Genomic DNA, 27,936 nt, shown 5'->3' on the forward strand with positions numbered 1-27,936 from the left:
GCTTTTGTTTAATGTCAGGAATTTCCTCTCATTTAAAACCTTAAACTAATAACTAAGGGATATAGTTCCATATTCTGCAGGCGCTTGCAGACCTGTTGTTATTGTTATAGCATCTCTGACTGTCTGTGTTGAAGTATTTTATTTCATGCATCGTCTGTATTCTTCTGCATGATAGATGCAGCCTCCAGTGTGACGGATCAGCAGCCGTTAACGCCGCCTGCAGAGGAGCAGCTCACCAAACGCCCACGGATTGGTACAACACACACACTAGATCTTAAAAGTTACGCTGCTGTCACATTCAGAAACTAACTTTAGGAGTGGTTATTACTAAGGTCTCTGAATAATTCAGGAAAGAATAGAAAGGGAACAGAAACACGCAGTAGTTGGACAACTTTTTCTTGGACAATGCCGCCTTTAATCCTGTTTGATTCTCAGAATTTTTGTTCTTTCAGTGTTAAAATGTCTTCAATGAGAGCAAAGTTTAACTGAAGTCACACACCTTCCTTCTGAGTCTGATTTTTATTGGTGACTAATAGTTTGAATTTGGGATTAAATACACAGAGGGTAATCAGGGAACGACACACAGCTGGCAACAATCTAGGGTTAGACAGGACAACACGAAGACTCAATAGACACAGAAACCTAAAATAAACACACATAAAAATATTAAGAATTTAAAACAGTAAGTAATAAAGTTGCTGCTCTTAACATTCTAAAGAAAAATGCTTTGAAACCTCTGCTTATTTTTATTGAACATTATGTTATCAGTTTTAACTCAGATTTCAAGCAGAGACGTGTGAGAATCCAGCCTGTCTCAAGGCCAATGAACTGAAAGTGAAACTGCAGTCATATGTTTGTATCCGGCAGTTTATTAAATGATTGGCTTGCTTTGTAAATTAAATCTACCTGCAGATTACTGGGAGCAGTACAAGGCTGAAGCGGCAGGTTCCCTGCAGAGGAGGTGGAAGCGACTGTCGGAGGGCCTGCTGAAGGATGTGCAGCCGGACAAAATCTGGGTCAGCATCAGAACTGCAAACAGAGTCAGGGACCGACCGGACCAGACTCCCAGCTCTGCAGAGAGAGGCGGCAGAACACCGGGTCAGGACTGACTTCCTGCTTCCTTTCTTAATCAATGAGAGTAGTCCACATGAAATTAACCCCTCAATCATTTTTCACCAACTTTAGAGCCTGACGGTGACGACGGGTGGCCAGAGTCCAGACTGACTCTGGAGAGTTTTCTTCAGGGATGCACAGGAAAAGTGACGGTTCTGGCCGGCCAACCTGGCTCAGGAAAAACGCTGGTAATGTCTTTCATCGGGGAACAGTGGACTAAAGGATTAGTAAGTTCAATTTTCTCATTTTACTCACTATAAATGACTAATGTACATTTAAAATGAAAGCCATGAAGGAATTTCAGTACTACAAAAGAGGAATAGAGCCACTGAAAAAAAAAAAAAATAGATTTTATTTTCTTCATAATTTTAACTTTAATCTTCTGAGTTATGAGAAATGTCAAAAATATAAGATTAATGTAAAATTAATCTATGTTTAGTGTCAAAATTCTGAGTTCAAATACTGAATTCTGACATTTTTTAAATCTCAGAATTCTTTTCTTTCAGTGGCTAATCTTAATAATAGAAATTAAAACATGAGAAATGTTAAATAAAAATGATTTGCAGGAATACAAAGCAGGATTTTTTCTTTTTATTTGTGTATTCTTTGTGAAACTGTGTGTTATCTTTGTTTTTTGCCTGGGAGCTGCTGGTAACTTCAATTTCCTGAGGGAGTCTTCCCAAAGGATCAATAAAGTACAAGTCTAAGTCTAAGTCTAAACCAGCCCAGCCATTAATCTGATCAAATGCCCTGCAGGGAGAATTAACAGAAAATAAAATTACATTAAAAAAGTTGCCCAACTTGCCGCTGTGGAAAGTACCGGATAAAAACTGCTAACACATTCATTTGGTTATAACCGCCTCTCTGCAGTTTGTTTGCGTGTATGCTGCAGACTTTTGCTGAAATGAAAGTAAAACTGAACTGCTCTCTCCGGCTCGGTCTGCTGTTATTGTCATTGTGTTTTTCATTCTGAAATGTTTAGACGATGCTTCAGGTTTGTGAAGATAAAACAGAATCCAAGCACAAAAATAACTGAAGTTTTCTAAGTTTATATTTAATTCATGCTCATTAAGCATTGCTTTGCGGAATTCCTTCACTAAGATGACAGTTTTTGTTTCCTGTTCTGTAATGGGAGGTTTTCACATTTTTACATTTTCATGTCATCCAGGGCCCCATCCCTTCATCCCATCTGTTTGTCTTGCTGGAGTTTCGTCAGCTCAACCTGCTGTCGGACCCTCTCTCCCTCTCTGAGCTGCTGTTTCACCACTACCTCCCACCTGATGGAGACAATGAAGCAAAGGTCCCACAGCAACTCAAACACTGTTTGAATGTAGCAAACAGCAGATTAAATGTTTTAAAAATGACCGTCTTTTCTTTGTCGGAGCAGCAGGCCGTTGTGGACTACCTCCTTTCCAATCCAGAGCAGAGCTGCTGGGTGCTGGACGGTTACGATGAGTTCCAGAACAAACTAAAGAGACACAGAGTTCAGAACGCGCGGCTGGACTCAGAGAAACCTCTGCCTGTGGCAGAGCTCATCTCAGGGCTGCTGAGCCGGCAGCTTCTTGCAGGGAGCACCGTGTTGGTCACGAGTCGAGTACGCGACGTCGTAGATTTGGACGGTTTGTCTGACAAAGTGGGGCAGCTGCTGCCGTGGGACCACCGTGAAGTCAAAGAGTGTGTCAACAACTTCTTTAGTGCAAAAGGTTAACATTAATTTATTTTATTCTATTAGAGTTGAAAACCTGATGAGGGATTTAATTCTGCACTGCAAAAACACAAACTCTTACCAACCACGATTCCTCTACTTTCTAGTGCAAATATCTTAGCACCCTTCTCAACAGAACTAACCTTTTTAAATCTTTTCAGCAAGATAGCAGTTTGCTTTAAGTCAATAATATGTTCATATTGATGAAAATGTTCTATTTCCATTGGCAGATTATTTCACTTATAATATAGGAAAATGTCTTGTTATAAGTTTAATAATCTGCCAGTGGAAATAGTACTAATTACAATCAACATTAAGGAATTATTGACTTAAAACAACCTGTTATTTCTGGCTAAAAGTTACTTTTAAGTTGCTCTTGCTTAAGGTGTACTAAGATTTTTACACTAGAAGCTAGATATCCTTGACATTTTGAGAAATGAACACAGAAAATAAGAGTTACCTGCTGGTTCTGTCTAAATTTTCTATTTTCTTTATCCTTGTGAGAGAATTAATTATTTGATCAACAGCAAAGTTTTAAAATAAATGTATACATTTTATTTAAATGTAAAGATACAAATTATGAAGAAAATGATTGGAAAAAATGCTGTGGATAAAAGTTGACAATAGTTTTGCATATTACTGAGTGAAATAAGTGTTCTCTGTTGCACAAATTAATTATTAATTGTTTATCATTTACAGAAACCCGACTTTACCTTATTCCAAAGCAAATCAATTTGCTCAAGTCTTTTTCCAAAGATACAAAGATTTTTCCAAATATGTTCTTGAATCTGAAATGCCTCATCAGTTCTTAAATATCAGCACATTAATATCTGTTTTATTCAGTAAACATTATTGCTGCTTAACTGGTTATTTTCTCATTTCTAATGTTCAGATGGGAAACTTGCAGCCGATGCAGCAGAAATTCTCTTCTCCAGCCGACACCTCCTGGCCATGTCTTCCCTCCCAGCCCTCTGCAACATCTGCTGCGTCTTTCTGCAGCATTTACTCCACCGACATGCAGAAAAGATAAAGATGCCAGGAGCAAAAGGAGTCGAAGTAAAGAAAAAACGTCTAGAAATGAAGAAAAAAGACGCACAAACTCCTGATGAAACGGGCGACAATGAGAGTCGCTCCCAAAAAGCACAACATGGCGGAAACAGTGAGGAGACATTAACGGATGGAGCAAAAAGCAGATCCACGTTTTCTTTCACAGCAGCACAAATCCCTGCAACCCAGACTCAAATCTACCTCGCTGCTGTTGCTGCATTTCTTAGCCGGCACCCTGACCGGACCGGAGGAAATGACGCAGCAGAGACCTCAGGATTTTCTGAAAGGTGAGGATTCGAAAACACAGCAACACAAAAACTAAAACAAAACATTGGGTTTTTAGTTGAAATCTCTATAAAACTACACGTGGTCTGTATTATATTGTCAACAAATTTGTATTTGTTTTGTTGTCTAGTACCAAGTTTACATGGGAAACTGTGAGTCTTCCTGCTGCTGAGCTTTGTGAGCTCAGTCGACTGGCATGGAGAGGTTTGGAGGAGAGCAGGATTATCTTTTTGGATGAAGAAGTTCATCTGCAAACTTTAGAGTCTTCAATCAAGTCAGGACTCTTCTCACAGGTCAGACATGGTTTCACTTTTCTGTAGCTTTTCCATTACAAATGTGCACAAAAATGACACCGCTTTACAACAAGACTAATAAATAGTTCATAGATATGTTATCAATTACTCTATAAACACTTTATAAATGATTAATAACTGTTTATTATGCATTAACTAAAGGGGAGAAGGAGAGTGCATGTTGAAAAATTACATTTTACATTACAAATGCTTGTTATGGTTACAAAGTAGTCTGAAATTAAACTCTAGATAAAATATCTAGGTGAACAGACTCACTATTTGGCAAGAAACCGGTAGATTTAATCTCCTTCTCTCCCTTAATTAATGCATAATAAACAGTTAGTAATAATTTACAAAGTGCATCAAGATGAATTAATAACACATATGTGAACTATTTATTAGTCCTCTATAAGGGGAGCCTTATTGTGGAAACTTTATCAGCATTTCCACTGAGCATAAATTTGCTTAATGAAAAAACCCCAATTTTGAAAAATAAAAACCAAACAAACTTTTGTTTTTATATAAAATTTTACTTGACTTACTTAAAAGTTTTATGTGGTTTTATTGGCTGTATTAAAATTGGTTTATTTAATAAAATACAAATATAAACACTTTTCGCATCACATGAGTCACATGTTTCCACTGGTGAAAACCACAAAGAAGAAGAAGACGACAGGAAGTGTTAGGATGTGGGTTTTAATACCTTATTCACTCATTCACATGCTTAATTGCATCTCTGATTTAATGGAAACACAGGAATTGCAAAAGTGTGTTTTTATTTATTTATTTATTACCTATGCAGAATATCAATATCAGGCCATGTTGCAGGTACATTACAGTTAATTAAAATATCATTAAAAAGTTTACATTTTCAGTAAGTCAAATCAAACTTAATAGGATTTATTTTATTAATATAAATGATTCTGGCTTACAGATAATGATCATGTCAAAAGTGTTCCCCATGATTCAATCATTTCTGTATGTAACTACGTAATTGAATTGATTTTGCTTTTTAAATCCGTATTATTCTTTAATGACTCTTTTTGTTAGTTACATTGTTACACGTTCTTTCACCATGTGAACAGTGTTGCTACTTTGTCAGTTGGTGGTTATAATTAGAGGAAGTGGATGATGAACTAAATGTTGACATTTACAGTTACTGGAGTTGGTGGTAAAAACATTTTAGTTACCATGACAACTTCCTGTTCAAACTGTTGCAGACATTATGTTTAGCATGTCATAAATCATTTTTAATACATTTCAACTCCAGTGTCAAAGCTTCAGTCCATAAACCGACATGTTTATGATTCTCCCTGTCAGGTGGAGGTCAGAGGTCGTGACGGCGTTGTCGTCAACGCTTACTGCTTCCTGCATCTCACAGTGCAGGAGTTTCTGGCTGCACTCAGGATCATGACAAGCACTGATGTCAGTGATGCAGACCTGAAGAAGAGGTACGAAAAAATCTATCTTACATCCCTCTGAACGGCACAGCCACGACTTGGAGCCAAACATTAAACATAAAGAGCATAAAGACGTTTAAAAAGTTTGTTTGCGTGTATAAAAAAACGGGTGCAAATTTGGTATCATGCACAAATCTGATCTGCACACCAGGTGGAACTAAGGTTGCAAATGCAAATCCATTCAGCACGTTTGCCTTCATGAATATGCTAAATATACGTCGATGATCAGAAAGTTCAACATAATTGAAGGAGGATATGCAAATGTAATAACTTATCACCTGAAATGAGATTTATTAAGCCAGAATTAGGTAGCAGGTGCTGTTTGTGTGGCTTTAATTTGCACATTTTCAATAGCAGGTGCAAACTGGCATGCTAAATGTTTGCAGTGACTGTGGTGAAAAGGGGGCATAATGACAGGAGACATTGCTTGTTAAAATAAATTAAATGAAAATAATAAAATGTAGATGAATAATGTTTTCCACTAATGTCAATTTTGAGCTGCAGGATTGACTAAAAGTTTAGTTTATTATCACTTTATGCCATTCTGACCCAGATAGCCAAACAAACATATATGATAAATTCCCTGTTTGCTCTCAGATTCAGTCTGAAAACTCGCTGGACGACTAAATCGGACCAGAAGACAGTGTTCACTGATTCCCTCTACCTGTACGTTTGTGGTCTGGCTTCGTTGGACTGCACTCCAGCTCTGGAGGTTGTCGCCAAGGCAACGGGGTTAAAAGCAGCCCAAAACTGGGTCCAGAAACGCCAGGCCCTTGTCATAAAGTTGCTGAAAACTCTGTGCCAAAGTGCCACTCTGACTGGACCGAAGGTGATTTTTAAAAGAACCAAAACCTGATTCATGAAATACAGATTTCCGTTTTTTATCCTGACTTTCTGCTCTTGTGCTGCGACAGATTTTGCAGCTTTGCCATTGTGTTCAGGAGAGCCAGAACCAGCAGCTGGCTCAACTGGTGGTGAGTGTGCGACCCACGCTGGAGCTCAGAAACTTCTGGCTGTTACCCAGTGACATCGAGGCGTTGGCGTTTGTGGTCAACTCGGTCGGTACCAAAGGTGTCGGTTTGGACTTCGGCGCCTGTTCGATGGAACTGGAGTGTCTGGACACCCTGTCCAGGTGTCAGTATATTCATTACCTCAGGTACAAACGCATTAAAACACATTCAAACTGAACTAATTCATGCTCACAGTTCATCCTCATGATTCTGCAGCAGAATTATGACGCATGTCTCACATCATGGATATAAAAGCCGGATAAAATGCAACATATCCGTTCAGACACATGCAGTTTGACCACAATCCGATACGTTTCTGAATTAGTTCCACATATGGAAATGTCCTGCAGAGGGAAACCATTAACAATAGTTTAAATTTATAGATTAGAGTTATGAGGATCCAACAGAAGTAATTTTGTCCTTTGAGAAAACAGCTTTCTACAGAACTTGCTTCAACATGTTGTTTCCCACAAGGTTTATTGAATTTAAATAATCAAATTCAAATAACCTGAGATACTGAATGAGACGAGCTCAGGCCGATGTTATCATGAAGGGAAGTAAATCATAGATACATGAGAAAAATGCAGCCATGCTTCCTCCAGGCAGGTTTAGCCTCCAAGGCTGACTTCTTATGAAAATGTTATTAAAACCTCTAACACAGAGGTGTCCAAAGTGTGGCCCAGGGGCCGTTTGCGGCCCTTGAAATGATTTTGTTTGGCCCTAACCACAAGTACAGATTCATAAAAATTTGGCCAGAAAAATGGAAAACAATTGATGACCCCCAAAAATGGGAAATTCTCTGTTTTTCTTTTAATAAGTCAAGCCCTTTCTTTGTTTTAGCTCTTTAATAATATAATGATAAAAAAGAGGTAAAACTGTACAAAAAAAAAAAAAAAAAATCACAATAAACTAATATTTTAATTTAATGAATTTCATGGCCTGCCAGTGCTTTAAATTTGCAAGGCAAAAAGTTTGGACGCTACAACTTCATACATTACAGCGTTTATTATATATTTTCATTTAACACTTTCAAACTTCCTTTTTATTTTATTGCAGTTTTCGGAGTCGCAAGTATGGTGATAAGTTTGCAGAGAAGCTTTCCTCCGTTCTACCTCGATTCACAGCGCTGAGAAAACTAGAGTAGGTTTTTGCTCCATACTTTACTCAGAATATTTAAAGTATTTCCTTTATTTCCTTTTTAAATCTGATTTGTTGATTTGTTTCTTCACCAGGTTTTGTGGTGCCAGTCTGAGTTCTGCAGGAGCTGCGAGTTTGGCGTCTGGTCTGCAGAACTGTTCCAGTGTCACTGAGCTCAAGTAAATTTACAAGATAAAATATCTCATATTACAGCTAAACATAGATGACAGATGATAAGAAGAATGCTTCTCTACTTTTGGCTTCAGTTTTAGTGACAACAATTTGCAAGACGAAGGAATCCGATGCATTGCAGATGTTCTTGCCAAACTGCAAAACTTGACATCTGTAAAGTAAGTCGGTTCTGCTCATAAACGTTCAGGCTTTCTAACGGAGCAGTAGCAGACTCCATGTCTTTTGTTATATTCGTGTGTGTGTGTGTGTGTGTGTGTATGCAGGCTGGGACGAAACAACACTTCTTTGGAAGCAGCAGAGTGTCTTGTTAAACACGTCTCTTCTTGCTCGAACATCCAGCAAGTTCATGCAGAGTAAGAAAAAACACAAAACACACAGTTTGTATTTATACCCAAATTAGGATTCTGCAGATGGCAGAAGGACCGCAGGGACAAGGCAGAGGAGCTTGTCTCTTGTTATGCTGCCATAATATTATGACAGTTTTAACAAATATGTAAAAAAAAACATATTTATTAAAGTTACATAATGCAGCATTAAGCCTCAAAGAAAGCAATTAGTGATCTTAACAAATTTTTTGTCTCCGTTCTTGTAGCGGGATCAAAGAGTTGACACTGACTTTTTCTCAAAAATCTGAATCAAACAGGTGAGTTTCATAACCAGCAAAGTTAATAATGACATGAACTTTAAGAAATTCTAACCTTTTATAAAATGTTTTTCTATTTGCAGCCATAAAATTAAGCCTGAAGCGACAGTGAGGTATGATGTTTCTGTAGTTTAATATATTTACCGTTTTATAAGCCTTTTCTGCTTTTCCAGTTTTCTTATGAAACTTTGTTCCTAAAACTGTTTTATTTTAAAATTCAGATTTCAATAAAAAAAATTTCACAAATCACATTTACAATTGTATTTTATATATTATCACTCTAACAACATAGTGCCTGATACTGTGAGAAGCTGTGCAAATTTTACACTCGCAAAAAGAGAACAAACCAGTTTGTTCATCCATCCACTTCACTTTTCTCTTAATGAGACTTTATGCATGGATTTGGTTGCAAACTTCTCAAAGTTTTGTTGTATTTCAGTCATTAATGAAATAATCAGATAAAAAAAAAAACAGCGCTTTTTGTGAAATTGCTCTTAGCATTAAATATGAAGCAGAGATATTGTTTTAAAATATCTGCTTCTCTTTTCCAGCCATAAAAATGAGATGTGATTCTACAAAAGGCATAATTTATTCTCTGGAAGTAGATACATATTGTTGGAGTCAAAAGTAAAAATACTCTTATGCTGTTTGTCATTATAATATAAACCTTATGTTGCTTTGCATCCAGATTATTACCTAAACTTACTTTGAATAAATATTTGCTCATATAAAAAATACTAATTACATACCGCGCCACTATTTGCTTTGTGAATCTGGAGCAGAGAGAGTCTGAGTGAATGAAAACAGCGACACAAAGATGTAAAATGCAATGTAGTTTCTTGGGTTCAACCCTAAAAATGTATTTGTATTAAACTCAGATTTTTCTTTATCAGATTGCTGAACCAGAAGTGGACTAAGTCTGGCATGCAGAACCTCGCCAAGTCGCTGGCTCGCTGTCCCTCCCTGTCTGAGCTGGAGTGAGTAGCATCAGACACACTGCAGATTTTTTTATTAGGAAAATGTAACCTAAGGAGGTTTGATTCAAAGTCTGGATCTAAATCAGATTTAGATGATTGAAATGATGAAAAACTCTCTAATGTGACAGATTTGATTAAATTATTCAAAAAGGATTGGGCCAGTTGGCACAATTCTTGATGCCAGTTATTTTTAGCCAGGTTGGCTTTGCTGACTTTCTTTTCATTGATAAATTATGTGGCAGCTGAGATTATCTTCGTCAGATATTTACATTTGTCACACACTGTGGGTTAGGGGTGCACCGATTTATTGACACTGATTTTTTGAATTTTTGTTGATCGGTCGTTGGCTGGTACTTACACATGAAGCCGATCTCATCTACCTCAAGAAAGGCAAAAAATCAACCACTGTCTCTTCTGGTCTGCAGTTGGAGAGGTTTGACTGATTGACTGGCCCGCCAGGTCACGTCTGCACGTTTGCAGTTAACAATAGTCACCCCACTGTTGCCAATCCAGCAACTTTCTTGCTATATTTAGCAACATTTCAGTCAAGAGAATTGGAATCAGCAGCTCAGGTTTTTTAAAAACCAGTAATCTGCGAGTGGCCAGAAAACTGCAATCAGCGCACCCCTGTGTGTCCTGTTTACAGGGCTCATACTTGTTGTGTTTGGTTTTCTGTCTGTTTGTGTTCTTCAGTCTGTCTGGAGGCGAGTGGGATGAGGAGACTTTGAAAATGCTAATTCAGTTTGTGCCAAGCTTCAGCATCACTGAGAGGATCATGTAAGTCAAAACTCCATTCAGTAAGAACAATATTCATGTTAATTATGGAAATAAACAGCAGCATTTGTTGTTTTTTTGTGTCATGTCAGATTGAATGACAGCTGCTCATCAGTTCAGAGTGTGGTGATTCTCGCCGCTTTGCTTTCTGACTGTCCGTCTGTCCTGGAGATGAACATCAGGTACAGAAAAAGATTTTTGACAAGTTGCACCAACTAAATGTGGAATCACATTACGTTGTGTTTGAGTTAACCAATACCAGGTTTCGATGCAGCTAACTGTAATCTGAGATCACAGAACTGAAGTAGTTTCACATAATCCGGTGTTGTTGCTGCTCAAACTTGACTTTTCTTTACTTCTCAGGCTGCAGGATCCAGTCCAGGTGTCTGTTGTGTTTTCTGTAGGGAGAGAAAAATCTGCAAATGTTTCCTCTAAAAAACTCTGGTTTGTATGGAGATACTTTCACCCTTCCAGATTTAATTTCAGAACAATAAATATTTATTATTATGTAAGTGTTAACTATTTAACCTGAACATTAGAAAGGCATTGTTGTGTCACCTTTTCATCAGGAAATTGTCTCTATCTGTTGGACTTTGAGTTGGATTTACCTCTAATAGAAGTTTAGTGATTTTAGTTCACAGGTGAGAAATCACTGAACCATCCTGCAACTTTTAGGGAGGATTCACATCATCACTGTTTAGTTCGCTGTAATCCAACTCTAGTCCGGTTCGTTTAGGGAGGTGTGAATGCAGCAATCCCTCATACTGAACATGCATGTAGTGACTGTCTATTGACAATAAAAACTTTAAGTCTAAATCTGTTTCCTGTTTCAGCCTCAGCTGCTGTAATCTTCAGCCCATCGACCTGGAAAGAGTTTGGAAAAGTTTGGGAGCGTCCTCTGATCTCTCTGATTTGGAGTAAGACTCAAAAACACAAAAATGGTCACATAAAAAGAAAAACCAACAAGGTTCCACTCAGCACACCATAAATAACTACTGCCTCTTGTTTATTATTTTCAGCTTGTCCTGTAACAAGTTAGGCGACAAAGGACTGAAGAAGTTGTTGGACTTCTTGCCTCATCTAAGCAAAATCCAACGAGTAGAGTAAGTTAATCAGCTAATCTGAGGACATTGCAAGTCTACTGGGTAGCTTCATTGTAAACTGGATATAAATATTAGGAATTTGTCGTATGAGGGAAGTTTAATCTTTGCTTCAGATTGACCTGCTGTGCTTTCTTGAAAAGGTTAGGATAAATTTATGGGTCATATAAAACAAGTTTATTACATTTTTTTTGCACAAAATCTTAAAAATTCTTAGATAGGATTTTAGTCTGATCAGTTCTAGCTATTTTGAGCTCCTTTCAGAATGAACAGTTTTAGCGCTCTGTCACTTTAAATCCAACCAAGCTGCTGAAAATTACTGCAAACAGATGTGCAATTATGCAACTGTACATCTTTGAAAAGCAGAAGTGGAGTCTCCAGCACAAACTACAAAAAATGAATCAACAACAAAAAACTTCCCCCCCCCCAGCTCTTAGAGCGGTAAAACCACCTGGCCAAATAAATGTGCTGGAGTTTCACATAGGTTGCTAGGTAACGGGGCTGGGCATGGCTGGGGTTGCTAGGTAACAGCTCAGTGACTACATTCAGAAAGTTTTTGAAACGGTTTATTTTCCAGACACCAAAAAGCATGAACTTATTGCCAAAAACAGCTGGATGCTTTTTTAAGTGCTTGAGTTGTTTTTAAAAGCAGTAAAACCCAAATGGAAGTACAAAAATGTGCAAAATGTGGATTTTGTATAATAGGTCCCATTTAATCTTCATGTTCATTCTTTGTGGTTTTGTTGCATAAACAATGGAAAGGAAACACAGGGCTGATGTTGTCCTACCGAACCGGTTCTGAACAGGTTTTATGTTGTGACCTCTGTGGTTTCATGATTCACCATATTTTCTGTGCTTGTGTGTTTTTCAGTTTCAGCGGTAATGATGTCGGTGTGGACGGAGTGGTGATGCTGGCGGATGCATTATGCTCCAGCAACAGATTAACGCACGTTTACATCAGGTATCGTCTAATTTTCATTTTCATCTGAAGCACCAAACCTTAATGTTTTTTGTTGTGTAATGACAACAACCTGCCATTAAACAATGCCAAAAGACAGATGCAAAGTTTTATTTAAAGCATTTTGTCTGTTTTTAGAAGCAGTAGAACCCCAAATAAAAGTACAAAAACATGAAGTTTACATAATGGGTTTCCATTTTATTTTATTTATCTGTTTTCAAAAACTGTTGTTCAGTACTTTTTATAATATAAGATCACTGCATTATTTGTTTTTTTGCTCTTGAAGTGATGGAGGAAAAGACCAGGTGATGCTGCAGTTCAGCTCTGACACAAGGTAGAAAAAATGTTCCAGTTAAAACTTTTAGATTTACCATAAATGTTTACAGTTTAAAATTAATATGTTATACTTGCTTTTCTCTCATTTTAGTAACGGCAAATTAAAGACAAAGTTATTCAGGTACAGTCAGCTGAGGCACATTCTTGCAACCATTTAAAGGAAAACATTACTGGAGTTTGTTTTTGTGTTTTTCAGAATTGACAGAAGATCCCTGACAGCATCTGATGTAAACAAAGTGTGCAGGAAACTGGTCCAGTGTCGCACCAGTTTGGAGTTAGAGTGAGCTTAATGATTGTATATCCATGAGCTTTTTATTCATAACATGAGTGTGCAGTTGCATATTTATGATCTTCTGTGATTTAGGTTTACTCAATGCTCATTTGCTGAGAAATCTATCGAAAATCTGCTGAGAGTGTTGCCAAAGATGTCAACGCTGCAGAGACTAAAGTGAGACTGTTTTTCTTTTCATTGAATGTTTCACAAAAAGTTTAAACTTTTACTTATTAACAGTTAATGAAGTCAACAGTTAAGTCCCAGAATTTATTCGATGTTCTGAAAATGTTTGTCAAAGTTCCAGGAAGTGAACATTAAGTCCCATAAAGTAAAGATCTGGAAAGTATCATGTCACAATCAAGCTCATATTAAAACCCAGTCCCCTAAAAATACTGTTTATGTTTTGAAAAATAATTTGTGTTTTCCAGGAAAGAGAACCTCCAATTTCTAGAAAACAACTTGTAATGTTCCAGAGAAACAGTTACAGAAAACTAACATTTTAGGAAAGTCTCAGATTCCAATCGACCTCATTGCTAAAATTTCCTTCTATGTCCCAGGAAAGTAAGTTGTAAGTTCTGTGAATATATCGTAAATGTTTTCCAAACCATCCAGAACATTTCAGGAAAGCAAACTGGAAGCTATGAGGAGTATTAACAAAAAGTAACTTCCAACTTCTGGAAAGGAACATCTGCGCTCTTATTGTGAAGTAAAATGCACTCTGACTTCTGGATCTGGAAAGTAACACAAGAGTTTATCAAATCACTTCGTAATGAAACCTAGTCCCTTAAATTTCCTTCAGGTTTGAAGAAAGTAGTTTCAGGAAGTGTATTCGACAGAAAAGTGAACCAAAGAACTAAAACGCTGGAAAACTCAGAAACAGGCAGACAAAAAAATGAAGTGAATGAGCAAGATTCACTGGGTAGAAAAAGTAAAACAGGAAGTTCAACTTCAATGCTGCACACATAAAAACCCCAAATCCCTAAACATAAAAGGATCAGTAAACACCAAACTAAGGTCCAAAGGTTCTCCTGAGTTGTGTTTTTTTTAGTTTTTTATTATTTTGCAAAAGAAATAACTATAATTATTATTTGCAAAAAACTTTGTTGAATGTGAATGAACAGATTATTGACATGATGTTAAAAATTAGAAAACAAACCAAAACTTTCTCATGTGTATTTGTATTTTTGTCTCTTTTAATTGCATGTTTGTGGAGATTAATGTGTATTATGACTAAATACCAGAGAATACAATGCTAAGCTTTTTCTACTTGTTTAGTTTAAGTCACATGTAACCTCACTGTTGGTTTTACCTGCTTAAATAATCATATTTATCAATGTATCTTTAACTGTTATGTAGCTTTGGGGCTAATTAATTGTTCTTCCTTTGTTCTTAGTGTCAGTAACAGCATCCTGTCCACTTTTGATGCTCTAACTCTGATCAGCTGTTTCCCTGGAAACCAACGAGTCTCATCCGTGGAGCTCAGGTATTGCTTCAGCAGGCCTCCAAGGAGACAATGCATGAAAGTGTTTTTATATTTTTATGCGTAATATTTAAGGACTTTTAAAAAATTTGACATTGATGCCGTTATTTAATTATTGCCTGTGACTCTTTAGTCCACAGGGCGAATCCTTCATTCGTTTTGCTGGAATTAAAGCAGAACAAGTCAACTGCAGGTGTGTGAACAGCAACCATAAACTTCTCTAAATGCTATCAGTTTTCTGATTATCTCATTATTACTGCAGATTCATCTTGGTCTGGTTTCACTTTTGTTCTCCCTGCTGCTGTGTGTGTGTGTGTGGGCGTGTGTGTGTGTGTGTGGGCGTGTGTGTGTGTGTGTGTGTGTGTGTGTGTGTATGTGTGTGTGAAACTTTCCTGCACTCACTTGCTTTAAACAGGAAATAGTAGCCAGTGTATTTTAAAAATCCTGCACTCATTGCTGCACCTCCCTTCAGTTAAACATGTCCATGTTTGGTATCCATGGAAACATCAGACTCTAGAAACTGATAAAAGGTTTAAGTGTGAGATGACCAGGAAACACTGTAGGGCTGCAGGACAGACGTCAGTGACCAGGCAGGAAACAAAAAGACATAGTATGGAACTCCGGTAGTGCCAAAAAAGTATATATTTGATATATATTTGATTCTATTTTATCTTTCATATCTGTCAAGTCTATGTTTTTTACTCCCCTTTCCTGCCGTGTTCCTGAATCAGTATTTTTCTGCAAATATCCCTTATTATGCCCCCGTATCTTTTTTTTTATTAGATAAAAAAAAATTAATGTGGGGCGTGCCGTGGTGGCGTAGGGCGCAGCGCGACCCGTATTTGGAGGCCTTGAGTCCTTGACGCGGCCGTTGCGGGTTCGACTCCCGGACCCGACGACATTTGCCGCATGTCTTCCCCCCTCTCCTTCCCTGTTTTCTGTCAGCCCACTATCACATAAGGGTCACTAGAGCCCACAAAAAGACCCCCTGGAGGGGTAAAAAAAAAAAAAAAAATTTATGTGGGTATTTTGAAAAAATTAAAAAAAGAAGAAGCAATTTTAGACATGTAAAAGTAAGTTTAGTAAGTAAAAACACAGCAAATCTCCAGTTTTGTACATGGTGCCAGTCTGTGCCAAGAGAAAACATCTATTATTTACTAAGACATCTGTAAATTTACTTTTTTTAAAAACTCAGCTACATCAATCTTTGCACAGGTAATGTGGACCAATGGTTTCCAAAGGCTTGTAGCCTCATTTATGATATTTCTAGAAGGTTTATATTCTGCATAATGCAAAAAATTCTGGCAAGGGACAAAAGAAGAGAAGAAAAATCCAAACTATTTCATGTTCCAGTATAGCAGCTGCTGTGATACTTACATTTCAGATGAAGACTCCCAAGTGTTAGCTTTATTTTGATACCAAGATAATTGAAATAAAGCTTGTAATTGGTGTATTTTGTTTAAAATAAATTTGATTTGTTATTTTAAATATAGTTCAGAAAACCCTGTGGGGCTTATGAGGTGTAATGTATTTTATTTGGATGAAAAATAAAAACTAATTAATCTGTTTCTGTTTTCAGATTAACAGATTTTTCTTTCAAAGAAGAAAACTTTGCTTTATTGGACAGATTGAACCAGATCCTGCTGCAGACCCGGCAGCTGTCTTATCTTGAGTACAAACCACAACTCATCTCACAACCACGAAACTACAATGTAATTTTGATCCTTCTTACTCATTTAAATAAACTTATTTACTGCTTTTTCCGCTTCAGTTTGTCAGGAAATCAGCTGGAAGACGAAGGAGTGAGACGTTTATTGGAGTCTCTTCCAAATATCAGAGTCAGCAGCTTCATCAAGTAAGAAACATTTGTCTTTTTGTTGCAACTTTGTGTTGCATTGCTATTGTGTTCAATACGACCTTTAATCTTTATTTTCAGTCTGAGCAAGAACAGTCTGAGCCAGCAGGGGGCGCTGCATGTAGCCACAACACTTTGTACTTGCACTAATGTTTCTGCTGTGGAAGTCAGGTGAATCTCTGCCAAAGAATCACAGCAGAAAAGAAAATTTCCTGCCCCTTTTCCCCATAACTCTGTTGTGTTTTCTGCTAGTTTGGGAGAAGATGAAAGATGTCTGATCTGGTTTACACAAAAAGGAGGAGGAGAAAAAACTCTGAGGTGAGAAAAGAGACAAAAAAAAGTAAAAATAAAAGCTCATCATGTAGTTGTTATTGCAACAGACAACAGATTGGAAACGGTTAGTTAAACAGCAGCAGATGCAGACATAGCAGACAGAATCAAGTTGTACTTGTTGAGAAAAATAATCATTAGTTTAGAAGGCTTGTTTAAGAATTGGGATAAAGATGAAGACACAACTTTTACTGGTTAAAAGAAACGTGTCTGAAACCTCTGAGATATCAGGTTACATTATGAGTCTTTCACAGCAGTTCAATCATATTCTGTATTCACATGTGGATTCATGCAACAAAGGGATTCAAAGTCCAACATAACTTTGCATGATCAGAAGGAAAGAGTTTCTATAAATGCTGGAGATTCCTCCTCATTCTGGGTGTTAATTGCATCAGTTTCTGGGTTTTTTGTGGTTTTTAAAAACATTTTCAGGTGGAAATGAAACATGCAGCATGAATGATTGTTATAATAAGTACTAGGTGCAGAAGTTTGAATTTATTGTGGATTTTCCTTTTTTCGTAAAATTTTAATATTAAACATACAGCTTCAAATCTACTCATAAACCCACTAACATTTGGTTAAATGTCTCTCATCAAGTTGCTCTTCAACCAAAAACTCTTTGTTGCAATTAACAAGAAATTCTGACCTGATTTTGACCCGACTTCTGAAGTGAGCTGGTTAACACAGTTAACACTGTCAAGTAACGTAAATACAATTAAATAAATACCTTTTAGAAATTAAGTATTGTTTTTTTGCTCTTTTTTCCTGTCTTCCAGTGTCAAAGACAGCAAGCTGCAATATGATCATCTGCTCACATTAGCAAATATTGTCTCAGACTGTCAGAGTTTGACCAAAGTTGAGTAAGTAAGATTCAATCTGAAACATTTTGGAGGTCTAATAATACATTTTAAGTGTTTTTTTTGTTTTTGTTGATTAATAAAATGTTGTGTTTTTGAAGACTTAACTTTTTTTAAGCTGAATTTTTTTTCACTTTGGTTTCCGTAGTTTATAGAAGAGACGGCTGAAATAAAAGCCATTTTTTAAAAAGTATTTTCTTTCATTTGTAATTTCTTTTTAAGAAAAGAAAGCGTGAGAAAAAAAATCAATTAAAATCTGATTTGAGATTTTAATTATCTGGAAATAATTCACAAATTATTTCCAGAAAATGTATTTCATCCTACATGTTTTCAAGAGCTAAAAAAATAGGTAAATTTACATATCATAGAAATTTTCTTGAATTGCTGAAACTGATTTATGTAAATTATTTAGTATTCAAATGTAAAATCTAAAAAAAAAAACCCAATTACTTTGTGTTTTTATTGTTGCACAGATTAAAGAACAACATGCTGCAATCTGAGTGGATTGAAAACTTTGTGACAGCTTTAAATGTTAATCTGAGACGATGTACTATCAGGTGAGATTATTTATTTATTTCACCAAAATCAACCATTTTATAAAATACTTTTTTCCTCAGTTAGGTTGAGGTGCTAAACAAATAACGGTTTAATGAAACCACCGACTCGCTGTGTGACGACCTGCTGCTCCTCTTCTCTTTTCTTCATCAGTGTTGAAGAACGTTGGATCGGCGGCGATGACGCTGCGCTTTTACTGCGCCGCTGTCTGCAGCTCCACAAACCCGTCCAAACCATCAGGTGAGCATAGACTCCAGATAGACCCAGAACTCACTGCAGGATGTTCAGGGAGGAAGTCATGAATGTGATTGACTTTGTTTTTTAGGATTGATGACACCACACTACAGCTGGTTCTGATGGACAACATGGAAAGGTACTGACCCAGGAGAAACCCGTAGACTTCACACATATTCGCTTTATGTCCCTTTCACACACATAATAATTTTACAGATTATTAGGGGAACTTTAGGAAACTGAATATTATTTCCTAAATGTTATCACACTGTTGTGCTTTAATAAGAGTCAAATTTGGCTATGAATAAGTATTATGGTTGCTTATGGCAATTATTAATAAAACTAGCAGTTTAGATCCAGTATACCAAGTTGGTGCATCAGGCTTGGTAGAGAAAATAGCCAATAAAGTTCAGTCTCAGTTATTATTTATAAACACCTGCCTGGTAATAGATGAAGGCATAAGTTCAATACGTGCTGCACATGTGTATGGAATAAATACAGGTTACTTTTCTCAAATACACAAGAGTTTATTAACAAAATGAAATCAGCTTCACTGTTAAAACATTGTATTCAATAAACCTGCAAGTTACTAGTACTAGTTCAACTGGCAGATTATCTTACTTATAATAAAACATTTTTCCCACATCATAATTGAAAAAACTATTACTTTTATGATCAATATTAAGGAAGTATTTACTTACAACGAGCTCATATGTTTTGCTGAAAAGTCACTTCTAACTTATTTCAAGAGAAAGTTGACCAAAGACTTGGTAAGATTTTATATTTCCAGTCCTCACTGGACATTCACTAAAGTTTTAACACAATGTATCTCAGTTTATATCACATAAACACCAACATCCATTTATTTTTTCTATCGCCATGCTGATCGATTCTTCTGATCAAGTTTTATTTCTCATGAAAACGTTGAGAGGTTAAGTTGTCTCTTTTTTCCACCAGTGATGTTGCATTTCCAGCTCAGTCAGTGATTAAAAATATAAGGTAAGTGACACATGAGAAAAATGCAAATTATTCCTGCAAATAATGTCCAACCAAATAACAACCATCATATTTCACACTTACATATTTAACACCATCTCATTTTTCATGTAATTAAAATCAGCTAAAGCTACGATATTCACCCTGTAGTTGGGGAGGTAAGCACTGTAAAACAAACTAACATTAACGGTCAACGCAGAATTTTACCGTATAAAATTCTGGCAACCACAGCTGCTGGTATTTTACTGTAAATTGGACACGTTTTTTTTTTTTTACAGTATAGTTTTGACCCCTAACATTTTGATTCAAGTATCTTTTCTGAACTTTTTCCCCCATAGAGCATTAAAATCTTTAGTTTTTAACCTAAAGATATATTTGTTCTCTTTTTTAGTGTCTCCAACAGCAGCGTGGAAGGAGCTAAATTACTCTGCTCTTTTCTACCCTCGTTGCCAAATCTCACGTCTCTCAGGTGACCATTTTCACCATTTTCTTGAACATCATTAATTTTAATTTTCCTGCGTGACGATCACTTCCTGTTTTCCTCTGCAGTGTTGGAATCAAAGACAGCGCCGTGGCTGACGAGCTCTTACACGTCATCCTGAGCTCTACGTCCATTCAGAGATTAAAGTGAGCAACAAAACACAAGTTCCATTTTTTATTAAACATTTTCTCATTGCACCCGATTGCGTAAAGAAAAAAATACAGCTTCTTTTTAGTTTTTTATGTTTCCTGCAATAAAAATGAAAAGAAAATGTAGATAAATGCAAATGTGGAAAACCAGCAACACGTGACATATTTTCATCATGTCACATTATTTAAAAAAAGAGAAAATAAATGAAGCAACACAGTGGAAATGAATGTAAACCGCATGATTAAGACATCTTTAAAAAACATAGTTTTCTTGTTTCTCGTTGTTTTATTAGCCTCACATCTTCTCTTCTTTTCATTGTTGTTTTAGTTTATTGATATTTTTTGATATATACTTTGTGGACTTTTATTTGCATAAATGTCTCAAGCTTCCTCTACGAACGTGGACAGTTTGCTTCCATCTGTCCAACAGACATCGTTCTGTAAATCTTTTGGGTTGTTCTTTGAAGCAGTTGAGACTCAAATGGAAGAATACATGCACAATTTTTTTCATTTTGCATAAGATGTCCCGTTTAGCACATTAAACTCTAAAACTTTCCCTTTAATTCTCACTGTAAATTTTATTTTAACCTCATTTTCTGTCTCCTCTAGCTTGTCTGGCGTCCTCATAAGTGACGCAGCGGCTCAGACTTTGACCAGACTGTTGCCACGCCTTCGGTCGTTCAAGTAAGCTCATCAGTTAATATGAAGAGTTCAAAATAATCTGTTCTTCTATGCAGCTTATCGTTATATTAATGATCTGTCACGCAGCAACGTTTTTGTTTTCCTTCTCCTCTGCAGATCATCGCATTGCGTTTGGTCAGCAGCTGGACGGCTGCTGCTTATCGAAACGTTGAAGGAGAGCGCCGCTTTGGAAGAACTTTGGTAAAACCTCAGTTGGTCAAATGTTCTCGACTCCATTCAAAGGTCAAATGTTTGTATTTATCAGTGTTTTTGATTCATTGTTTCTTAGTCTGGATGCAGCGATGCAGCTGAATGAAGACTGCAGCAGAGGTTTGGCACAAACACTGAGGAACATGAGATCTTTACAGATTCTCAAGTGAGTCAAATCTCTATACCATGAAAATAATAACATAAAATGCACCAAATCACAGAATAGATTAGTTTTCCTGACCAGCAACATTTTATGTGACTCTGCAATAAATACTTTTAAATCTTCATTGATCTCTCAGTTATAAAATTGATCACATCCTGCAAAGTTTGGTCTTGTTCACAAATCTTTCAGCAGCTCCAGACATTTTTGTTGGATCTTTTTCCTTTAAGTAATTTCACTTAGCCAAGTGTCATCTGTCACACTCAGCATATGAAATGTGTCCCATGTTACAAACAAATGCTAGATCTGTGCATCGAATATAAAGTGGCACAATAAAACTAAATCACAGTCATCAAAATATGTGTGCATTATTCTAATCACATTTATTAGAAAGTTATATTTTAAGGGTCAGGCATTGATGCTGATGCTAAAACACACTGTGAATGATGAGAAAAGTGTACTGGTGAAGAGCTGGGAAAGTAGGGATAATAATAATTGAAATTATGATATTACTAATCAATGTTTTGCTGAAATTATGTAGGCTTAACATAGCACATAAAAGCAGGTAAAAATATGCAATAATTTAGTTTCAGCTGTTTGATTTTATATTAGAAGACAAACAAATTGCACAAAAACTAACAGCTGAACATTTGGGTCACCTGCCTGAAACTGTAATGTGAAGGCCTGTGATGATGAAAAGTAATTTCAGGCCTGAAATAAATAAATGTGTGTCTGTTTGTAAAAGGCTGGATGAAATCGTCAAAAGTTCAGGACAACCAGAAGCCGACGTTGTTCTGGACCTGCTGGCCGGGATGGAAGAACTCAACCTGATTCAGGAGATACAGTGAGTTTGTTTCCCTCACAGAAACTCGTTTGGGTTAATCAAGTGTTTCTGCCTTCCAGGGAAAAAAGCTGAATTCATCTTTATTTTCAGGTTGAGTGGCTGGAGGATGGGTGATGGGGGGATACAGAAGCTAACGGGAATCCTTCCTGGTTGGAAAGATCTGAGGACGATCAGGTAGTGAAACTACCGTCCATCTTCTACACACACTCATCCATGCAGCATTGCTACTCTCTCAACAATATGCACCAGTTTAAGCTAACACTGGGAGAGCTTGTAAAGTTCATTCATTAAAAGAAACAGGGCTATTCACTCAGATTCTGACTCTGGATGTCAGTTTCAGATAAAGATCTCAAATTTTCTCATATTTACGTCCTGACAAAAAGTCGAGTGTGCAAAATCTTCTTAAAGGGGGTCGAGAGTTTTCCAGGCCCGTAGTAACTATCTTACCTTCAGTTGTTTTTAAAATGCTGCATATTTCAAAAACAACTTAAAAGAAATTTGACTTTGTATCTGTCACTTTGAAATTGGCCTCTGTCTCTTTAAGAACCTCCTACACTGCAAAAACAAAAATCTTACAAAGTATTTTTGGTCGACTTTCTTGTGCAAATATCGTAGTAAACTTGAAATTAGATATGACTAATATTCCTTGATATAAGATATGAAAGCATTATTTATAAGTGAAATAATCTTGTAGAACTAGAACTTTTCATCAATATTATGAAATAATATTGATTTTATAATATTGCTCTTGTTTTTTGTTGATAAGTTGTTTTTAAGTTAGTTTTGTCTGTATTCACTAGAAACTAGAATATATTACTTGGTAAGATTTTCTGTTTTTGCAGTGTTCTCTTTATAATGATATTATAACACGATATAAATCCCAAAAAAGTACATTTTGCATAATATCAACCTTTAAACCAGCCGATTCTGAAACCATTGAAAAAAAAATAGAATCCACTCTACATTATTTTAATCTAACAACTAAACAATATAGCACATAAACAGATGGAGAGGGACCAGTTACAATAACTGAAGAAAATGTAAACCTGTGGGTGATTTTCCACTCGTCTATTCACGGTTCAATATTCACAGATTGTTTTTGTGGAGCAAAACTCCAAATTATTCAAGGAAAAATCACATATTTTCATTTTGAGGATGAAGTCGTCAGTTCTGGTTTGCCTTTTTCCAGATGTCAGCTGGTGCTTAAACCAAAAAGTGCATTTTGTCTCACTTGCTCTGTAAATGTTGAAACCAGATAAACTGATTTAGTGTTTTTACTCGTTTTTTCTCCTCCAGTCTCTCCAAGAATCTTGTGAGTGATCCGTCAGGAGAGAAGCTGCTGGAGGCTTTGAGTGGCTGCAGGCACCTGGAGGAGCTCCAGTAAGAAAATAATCTCAGAATCTCTATAATATCTGCTTCTTATTTAGAAATGATTTCTCTATCACTTAACGAAGTCATTTTCTGGATTACTTAATTAACTTCTACATGAGTGCAACTAATGATTATCTTACTTATCGATTAATCTCCTAATCAGTTTTTAAAAATGTCATATTTGGCTGATTTTTATTAAGTCTTTTTCATACAATATTAGACATACATTAAGCAATGCAAATAAATAATATTTAAATGTGAAAATAAACATGTTTTTGCCTAAAATGCAATAACATACTGTTCTTTTTGTGAACGCTTGATCATTTGTAGCAAAGGATAAATCTGCAAAAAAAAACAAAAAAAAACAAAACTAACTTCTAACATTAACATGTGAAAATCTGCTTGACTTAACATCAGTGTAGGACTGATATGTTGATTATTTTTTGTATTAACTGATTGATAATTGGGTAACAAAAGATGATAATTTTTTTACACAGAATTTGAACCAGGTGAAGGTAAAACCGGTAAAAACGACCACTGGAGTTCTGGGTTACACATATTTACGGACAAGAGAGTTTGTCTAAATCTTGAGGGCAAAATGTGAATAATTTTTGTACAGTTTTGACTTAATTACCGCTCTGACTGTTGTTCTTTTGATCAATCCAGATAGTGATTAATCGATTACTAAATTAGTTGATTTGAACAATCGTGATTAATCTGATTAGTAATATAAAGTGAGGGTGAAACCATCTGCTTGTCTTTCTGTTCCAGTCTGTCCAGTAACCATATTGGTGACCTGACTGCTGCCAGAATGGCTCTTGTTCTCCCATCAATGTCGCGCCTCTCTGTATTAGAGTAAGATTTGTTTTGCTACCTATTAACATAAATTCATTCCTTCCAGTCCTATCAGTTTAATCTGGTTCTTATTTAGTATTTCAGAAAACCATGTTGGAAACGAGGGCTTGTTCAGTCTGTCCAGAGCCATAATGAGCCTGAAGAACCTCAGAAAGATCCAGTAAGTCCTGATAGTTTAGGAGTCTGATTTCGGCTGCGTTGAAGGAGGCAATGACTGTTTCTTTCTGTTTTTTGTTTTTTGAATGCAGCCTGACCTCTGTGGGGAATTCAGAGCTGAGCGCTGTCGCTGCCAGTTTGAGCCACTGTCCCTTCATAGAGGATGTGGGGTAAAAGAAGAAACTATTTAACACATTGAACTAACAGGAAACTGTTTAACTCAGTAGAAACATTTACAGTAAAAATGTTTGAATTTGATCTGAATTTCTTCACTGGGATCCAAAGATGTAACCTGTAGGGAAACTGATTCATTCTTCTTTACGTTACAAAGCTGACTTATCTGTGTGGCTAACAATAACTTTACATGCAGATTATTTTATGCTTTTTTCAGCTTTGGGTGGAATAACTGTGAAGACGCTGTGGCGCTGGAGCTGGCCAACGTTCTGCCTGTTTGCCACGATCTGACTCGCATTGAGTGAGTTTAATTTAATACATACTGTAGTTGTGCAACACCCCTCCCCTTCTCTCTCTACTCTTACTCTCTACTTCCTCTTCTGAGAGGGGAGATGTGCTACCAGCTCTCCGTCTAACAGGTGAATTGAGTTTCCTAAATCTGCTGGGATTTACCCTGTCCAAACAAGTGTTTAGATGCCACTTGTGTGACTAATTTTAAAGGTAACTTTATTTATTGTTACTTTTAAACTAAAATCTCCAGCATGGGGAAGTGGGATGTTCTCAGGTTTTCTTGACAAATATGACTTTGAAAACAGTATAGACACGTGTCACATTATGTCTAAAATAAAATTAAATGTGCAATATGCAATATTTTTTGTCTAGTGTCTAGTGCAAGTATCTTAGTACACTTGAAATGAGACAAAACTAACTTGCAACTAAGTTTCCAGCAAGATATAGAAGCTTGTTTTAGGTTAGTAATTGCTTAACGTTGATAAATAAAAGTTTTAGTTTCTCTGGAAAATTATTTCACTTAAAACAAGACATTTTCCCATGTTATAAGTGAAATAATCTTCCAGTGGAACAAGTAGTTGTTAAAATCAATGTTAAGAAATTATTGATCTAAAACAAGCTCCGATATTTTCATAAAAAGTTACTTGCAAGTAAGTTTTTTCTGATTTCCAGTAGAAATGTGGGATCCAATATAATCTGAATCGGTCCATATATTGAAAAAAAAAAAATGAGATTAAGTATTGGTGACAATGTTCCTTATCCATGAGGGCAGATCTATTCAGTCTAATTCTGTTCTTTATTTTACATTATATTTATAATTCCTAATTTCACTTTCTGAACCTTTTGAAAGTTTGCTGCAGTTCATTTTTACATGTTTGACCAAGATAGTCGACCTATTACAGTTTCTTTATTATTTATCTTACATTGGCTGTTCTACTCCTAATTGCTCTGACTGAACAAATTAAAGTTGTTTTCATATGTTTGACCAAGGATGTGAAGCTACTGGTGTATTTAAGAGAGCTGTACTGGAGCAGAGTTAGCAAATAAATTTGTAATTTAATACATTTTTGTTTGTGTTAAAAAAAAGAAACGTTTTAAATCAATGAAACTGTTTTTCTGTATCGGATTGGTTCCAGCCGATACTAAACCTCAAATATCAGAAGTAAAAAATGTGAATCGCTGCATCTCTAATTTCAAGTTAGAAACTGGACCTAAAATACTTGGTAGGATTTTATGTTTTTTCAGTGTTTAGTGTTTATTTGTGTTCAGTAAAAACTGTTCATGTGTTTTCTGGACTTTAATGTTTCTATTCCTGTTCCCTTCAGCCTGGAGTGTAACAGTGTGAGCGCTGCCGGCGTGGAGGCTCTGGTCAGAGCACTAAGGTGCTGCCCTGCTCTGCAGGTCATCAGGTAAATGTTCCCAGGACAAATCTTTACTTCTTTACCTCACCTGGAAGCATTTCATCTTAATGTGAGAATGTCTGCACATTCATTTCAACGCATTTTCTTTCCTTCAGGTTGTGGAGGAATAAAGTCTCCGGGAGTGAAGCTCTGAGGTTCAGCCAGATGGAGAGGAGGCTGAACTTTTCCTCCACCTAATGGGATTACCATACAAATATATTTATTTGCAATATCATGTTTTGCAGATGTTCTATTCGAAAACGTACATCGTTTAAAAGGAGACATCTGCGTTTTTCAGCTTAGTTTCACAAGAGAAAATTGCAGGTGGGTCCAAACTAAACTAAAATGACATCAAATCCGACTTTTTATGTAAATATACTTTAGGAAATCACACAGATGATATGAAGTGTCTTCCAATCTCAGTAAGGGTTCAGTCAAACTCTAATGAGCTCATTATTTTTGTTCCTCGTCACAAAGTTTCTGCTGTGAAACTAAAGGCCACCTTTTATGTGTTGTATTTCTGCAGACTCTGGTTTAATGAGTCACTTTGCACAAACACAGAGGCCACATATGTGAAAAAAACACAATAAGTCAAGAATCTGCAGTAAACAGGAGGTTGTTCCTCTAGTCATCATTAAGGGTTGTGGTCTCTGTCAGAATACGTATTTATTTTTGCTCTTTGATGGAAAGAAAAGTGCAGCTTTATTTTTTTTATTGTTTATTTATGTTTGAAGCAGTTTTAATCTTATTCTATTTTCTGTTTAAAGACTTGTTGATAAAAGGACACCAGACTCGGTTCTGGAATAAATGCACCTTATTGTGAAAACCAAGAGTGCTTTTTACAATTTCTATTCAGGTTGACATTTAAGTTCTCACAAACTTTCCTCTGTGCTTGAAATTCTCAGTGAAAACACTGTTATTCATTCTCCTGTTTGTTTAATTTACAAATTGTAAATTCTCCTGTTTGTTTAATTTACAAATTGTGCGCTGGTTTAATTTTGTTTTATGCCATTTTTTTTCATCTTAAAGACTAAAGATGATATCTTGCTGCAGCTCAACATTTTTTAAATGTCTTCCTTGTACTTCTTTACTTTTATTTGCTTTTTGTTGTTTACAGGAGTCACTACCTGTAGAAAATGACTCTTTCCTTGCCAGCATCTTCAGTTTAACTGAAGATCCTTGATAGAAATAAAGTTTTTACTGTGTGTTTCTTGTAAAAAGTTGAGCCTTTTTGTTTTTGACAGAAAAGAACCGCTGAAGCTGAAGAAAAGCATCTTCAAGAGCACATGGCTCCCTCTTGTGGTTATTAAAGGTGCTACAGCTCTATATTTATTGCATTTCCTCACAATGTTGCGATCGGTCGCAACAATAATGTATTTTGTTTTCAGTTCACGCGGCAGTTTGAATACTGAAAATCTTCCTGCTAAAATAAAAGGTTTCAATAAGGCCTTAACTTGTACGTTTATGAGAAATGTGAAGTTTAACATTTTTGTTTAGGATCCAAACGCAAAAAAAATGCCGGAAGCAAATCAAGTCAAACAATATTTCTGCTC

At 36.3% G+C, this 27,936-nt stretch overlaps 1 protein-coding gene across 4 annotated transcripts in view; it reads left to right on the forward strand.

Annotated features, from left to right (window-relative positions):
• LOC102229830 (protein NLRC5-like) overlaps window positions 1-27,590 on the forward strand; it is a 33,990-nt gene extending 6,400 nt beyond the window's left edge. For 2 of the 4 annotated variants that reach the window (XM_023353561.1, XM_005795876.2), the window contains 51 exons: window positions 176-253; window positions 913-1,098; window positions 1,186-1,340; window positions 2,282-2,413; window positions 2,501-2,816; window positions 3,711-4,152; window positions 4,281-4,443; window positions 5,764-5,894; window positions 6,501-6,732; window positions 6,818-7,059; window positions 7,970-8,053; window positions 8,146-8,229; window positions 8,317-8,400; window positions 8,506-8,595; window positions 8,835-8,885; window positions 8,969-8,998; window positions 9,779-9,862; window positions 10,556-10,639; window positions 10,729-10,818; window positions 11,000-11,080; window positions 11,470-11,553; window positions 11,656-11,739; window positions 12,608-12,697; window positions 12,981-13,028; window positions 13,122-13,151; window positions 13,227-13,310; window positions 13,395-13,478; window positions 14,698-14,787; window positions 14,918-14,977; window positions 16,364-16,639; window positions 16,721-16,810; window positions 16,892-16,957; window positions 17,746-17,829; window positions 18,300-18,383; window positions 18,535-18,621; window positions 18,707-18,754; window positions 19,573-19,614; window positions 20,003-20,080; window positions 20,161-20,238; window positions 20,851-20,925; window positions 21,040-21,123; window positions 21,212-21,298; window positions 22,038-22,136; window positions 22,227-22,310; window positions 23,433-23,516; window positions 24,279-24,362; window positions 24,439-24,522; window positions 24,611-24,688; window positions 24,910-24,993; window positions 26,309-26,392; window positions 26,500-27,590. In XM_023353561.1, the coding sequence (XP_023209329.1) occupies window positions 176-253; window positions 913-1,098; window positions 1,186-1,340; window positions 2,282-2,413; window positions 2,501-2,816; window positions 3,711-4,152; window positions 4,281-4,443; window positions 5,764-5,894; window positions 6,501-6,732; window positions 6,818-7,059; window positions 7,970-8,053; window positions 8,146-8,229; window positions 8,317-8,400; window positions 8,506-8,595; window positions 8,835-8,885; window positions 8,969-8,998; window positions 9,779-9,862; window positions 10,556-10,639; window positions 10,729-10,818; window positions 11,000-11,080; window positions 11,470-11,553; window positions 11,656-11,739; window positions 12,608-12,697; window positions 12,981-13,028; window positions 13,122-13,151; window positions 13,227-13,310; window positions 13,395-13,478; window positions 14,698-14,787; window positions 14,918-14,977; window positions 16,364-16,639; window positions 16,721-16,810; window positions 16,892-16,957; window positions 17,746-17,829; window positions 18,300-18,383; window positions 18,535-18,621; window positions 18,707-18,754; window positions 19,573-19,614; window positions 20,003-20,080; window positions 20,161-20,238; window positions 20,851-20,925; window positions 21,040-21,123; window positions 21,212-21,298; window positions 22,038-22,136; window positions 22,227-22,310; window positions 23,433-23,516; window positions 24,279-24,362; window positions 24,439-24,522; window positions 24,611-24,688; window positions 24,910-24,993; window positions 26,309-26,392; window positions 26,500-26,581 (5,435 nt within the window). In that variant the 3' untranslated portion in view covers window positions 26,582-27,590. The remainder of the gene's footprint in view (window positions 1-175; window positions 254-912; window positions 1,099-1,185; window positions 1,341-2,281; window positions 2,414-2,500; window positions 2,817-3,710; window positions 4,153-4,280; window positions 4,444-5,763; window positions 5,895-6,500; window positions 6,733-6,817; window positions 7,060-7,969; window positions 8,054-8,145; window positions 8,230-8,316; window positions 8,401-8,505; window positions 8,596-8,834; window positions 8,886-8,968; window positions 8,999-9,778; window positions 9,863-10,555; window positions 10,640-10,728; window positions 10,819-10,999; window positions 11,081-11,469; window positions 11,554-11,655; window positions 11,740-12,607; window positions 12,698-12,980; window positions 13,029-13,121; window positions 13,152-13,226; window positions 13,311-13,394; window positions 13,479-14,697; window positions 14,788-14,917; window positions 14,978-16,363; window positions 16,640-16,720; window positions 16,811-16,891; window positions 16,958-17,745; window positions 17,830-18,299; window positions 18,384-18,534; window positions 18,622-18,706; window positions 18,755-19,572; window positions 19,615-20,002; window positions 20,081-20,160; window positions 20,239-20,850; window positions 20,926-21,039; window positions 21,124-21,211; window positions 21,299-22,037; window positions 22,137-22,226; window positions 22,311-23,432; window positions 23,517-24,278; window positions 24,363-24,438; window positions 24,523-24,610; window positions 24,689-24,909; window positions 24,994-26,308; window positions 26,393-26,499) is intronic. The other 2 variants (XM_023324453.1, XM_023353565.1) reach the window with 2 other exon arrangements.
• The last annotated feature ends 346 nt before the right edge of the window (window positions 27,591-27,936 follow it).

This window comes from Xiphophorus maculatus, chromosome 2 (genome assembly GCF_002775205.1).
Source record: "Xiphophorus maculatus strain JP 163 A chromosome 2, X_maculatus-5.0-male, whole genome shotgun sequence".
Lineage (NCBI taxonomy): Eukaryota > Metazoa > Chordata > Actinopteri > Cyprinodontiformes > Poeciliidae > Xiphophorus > Xiphophorus maculatus.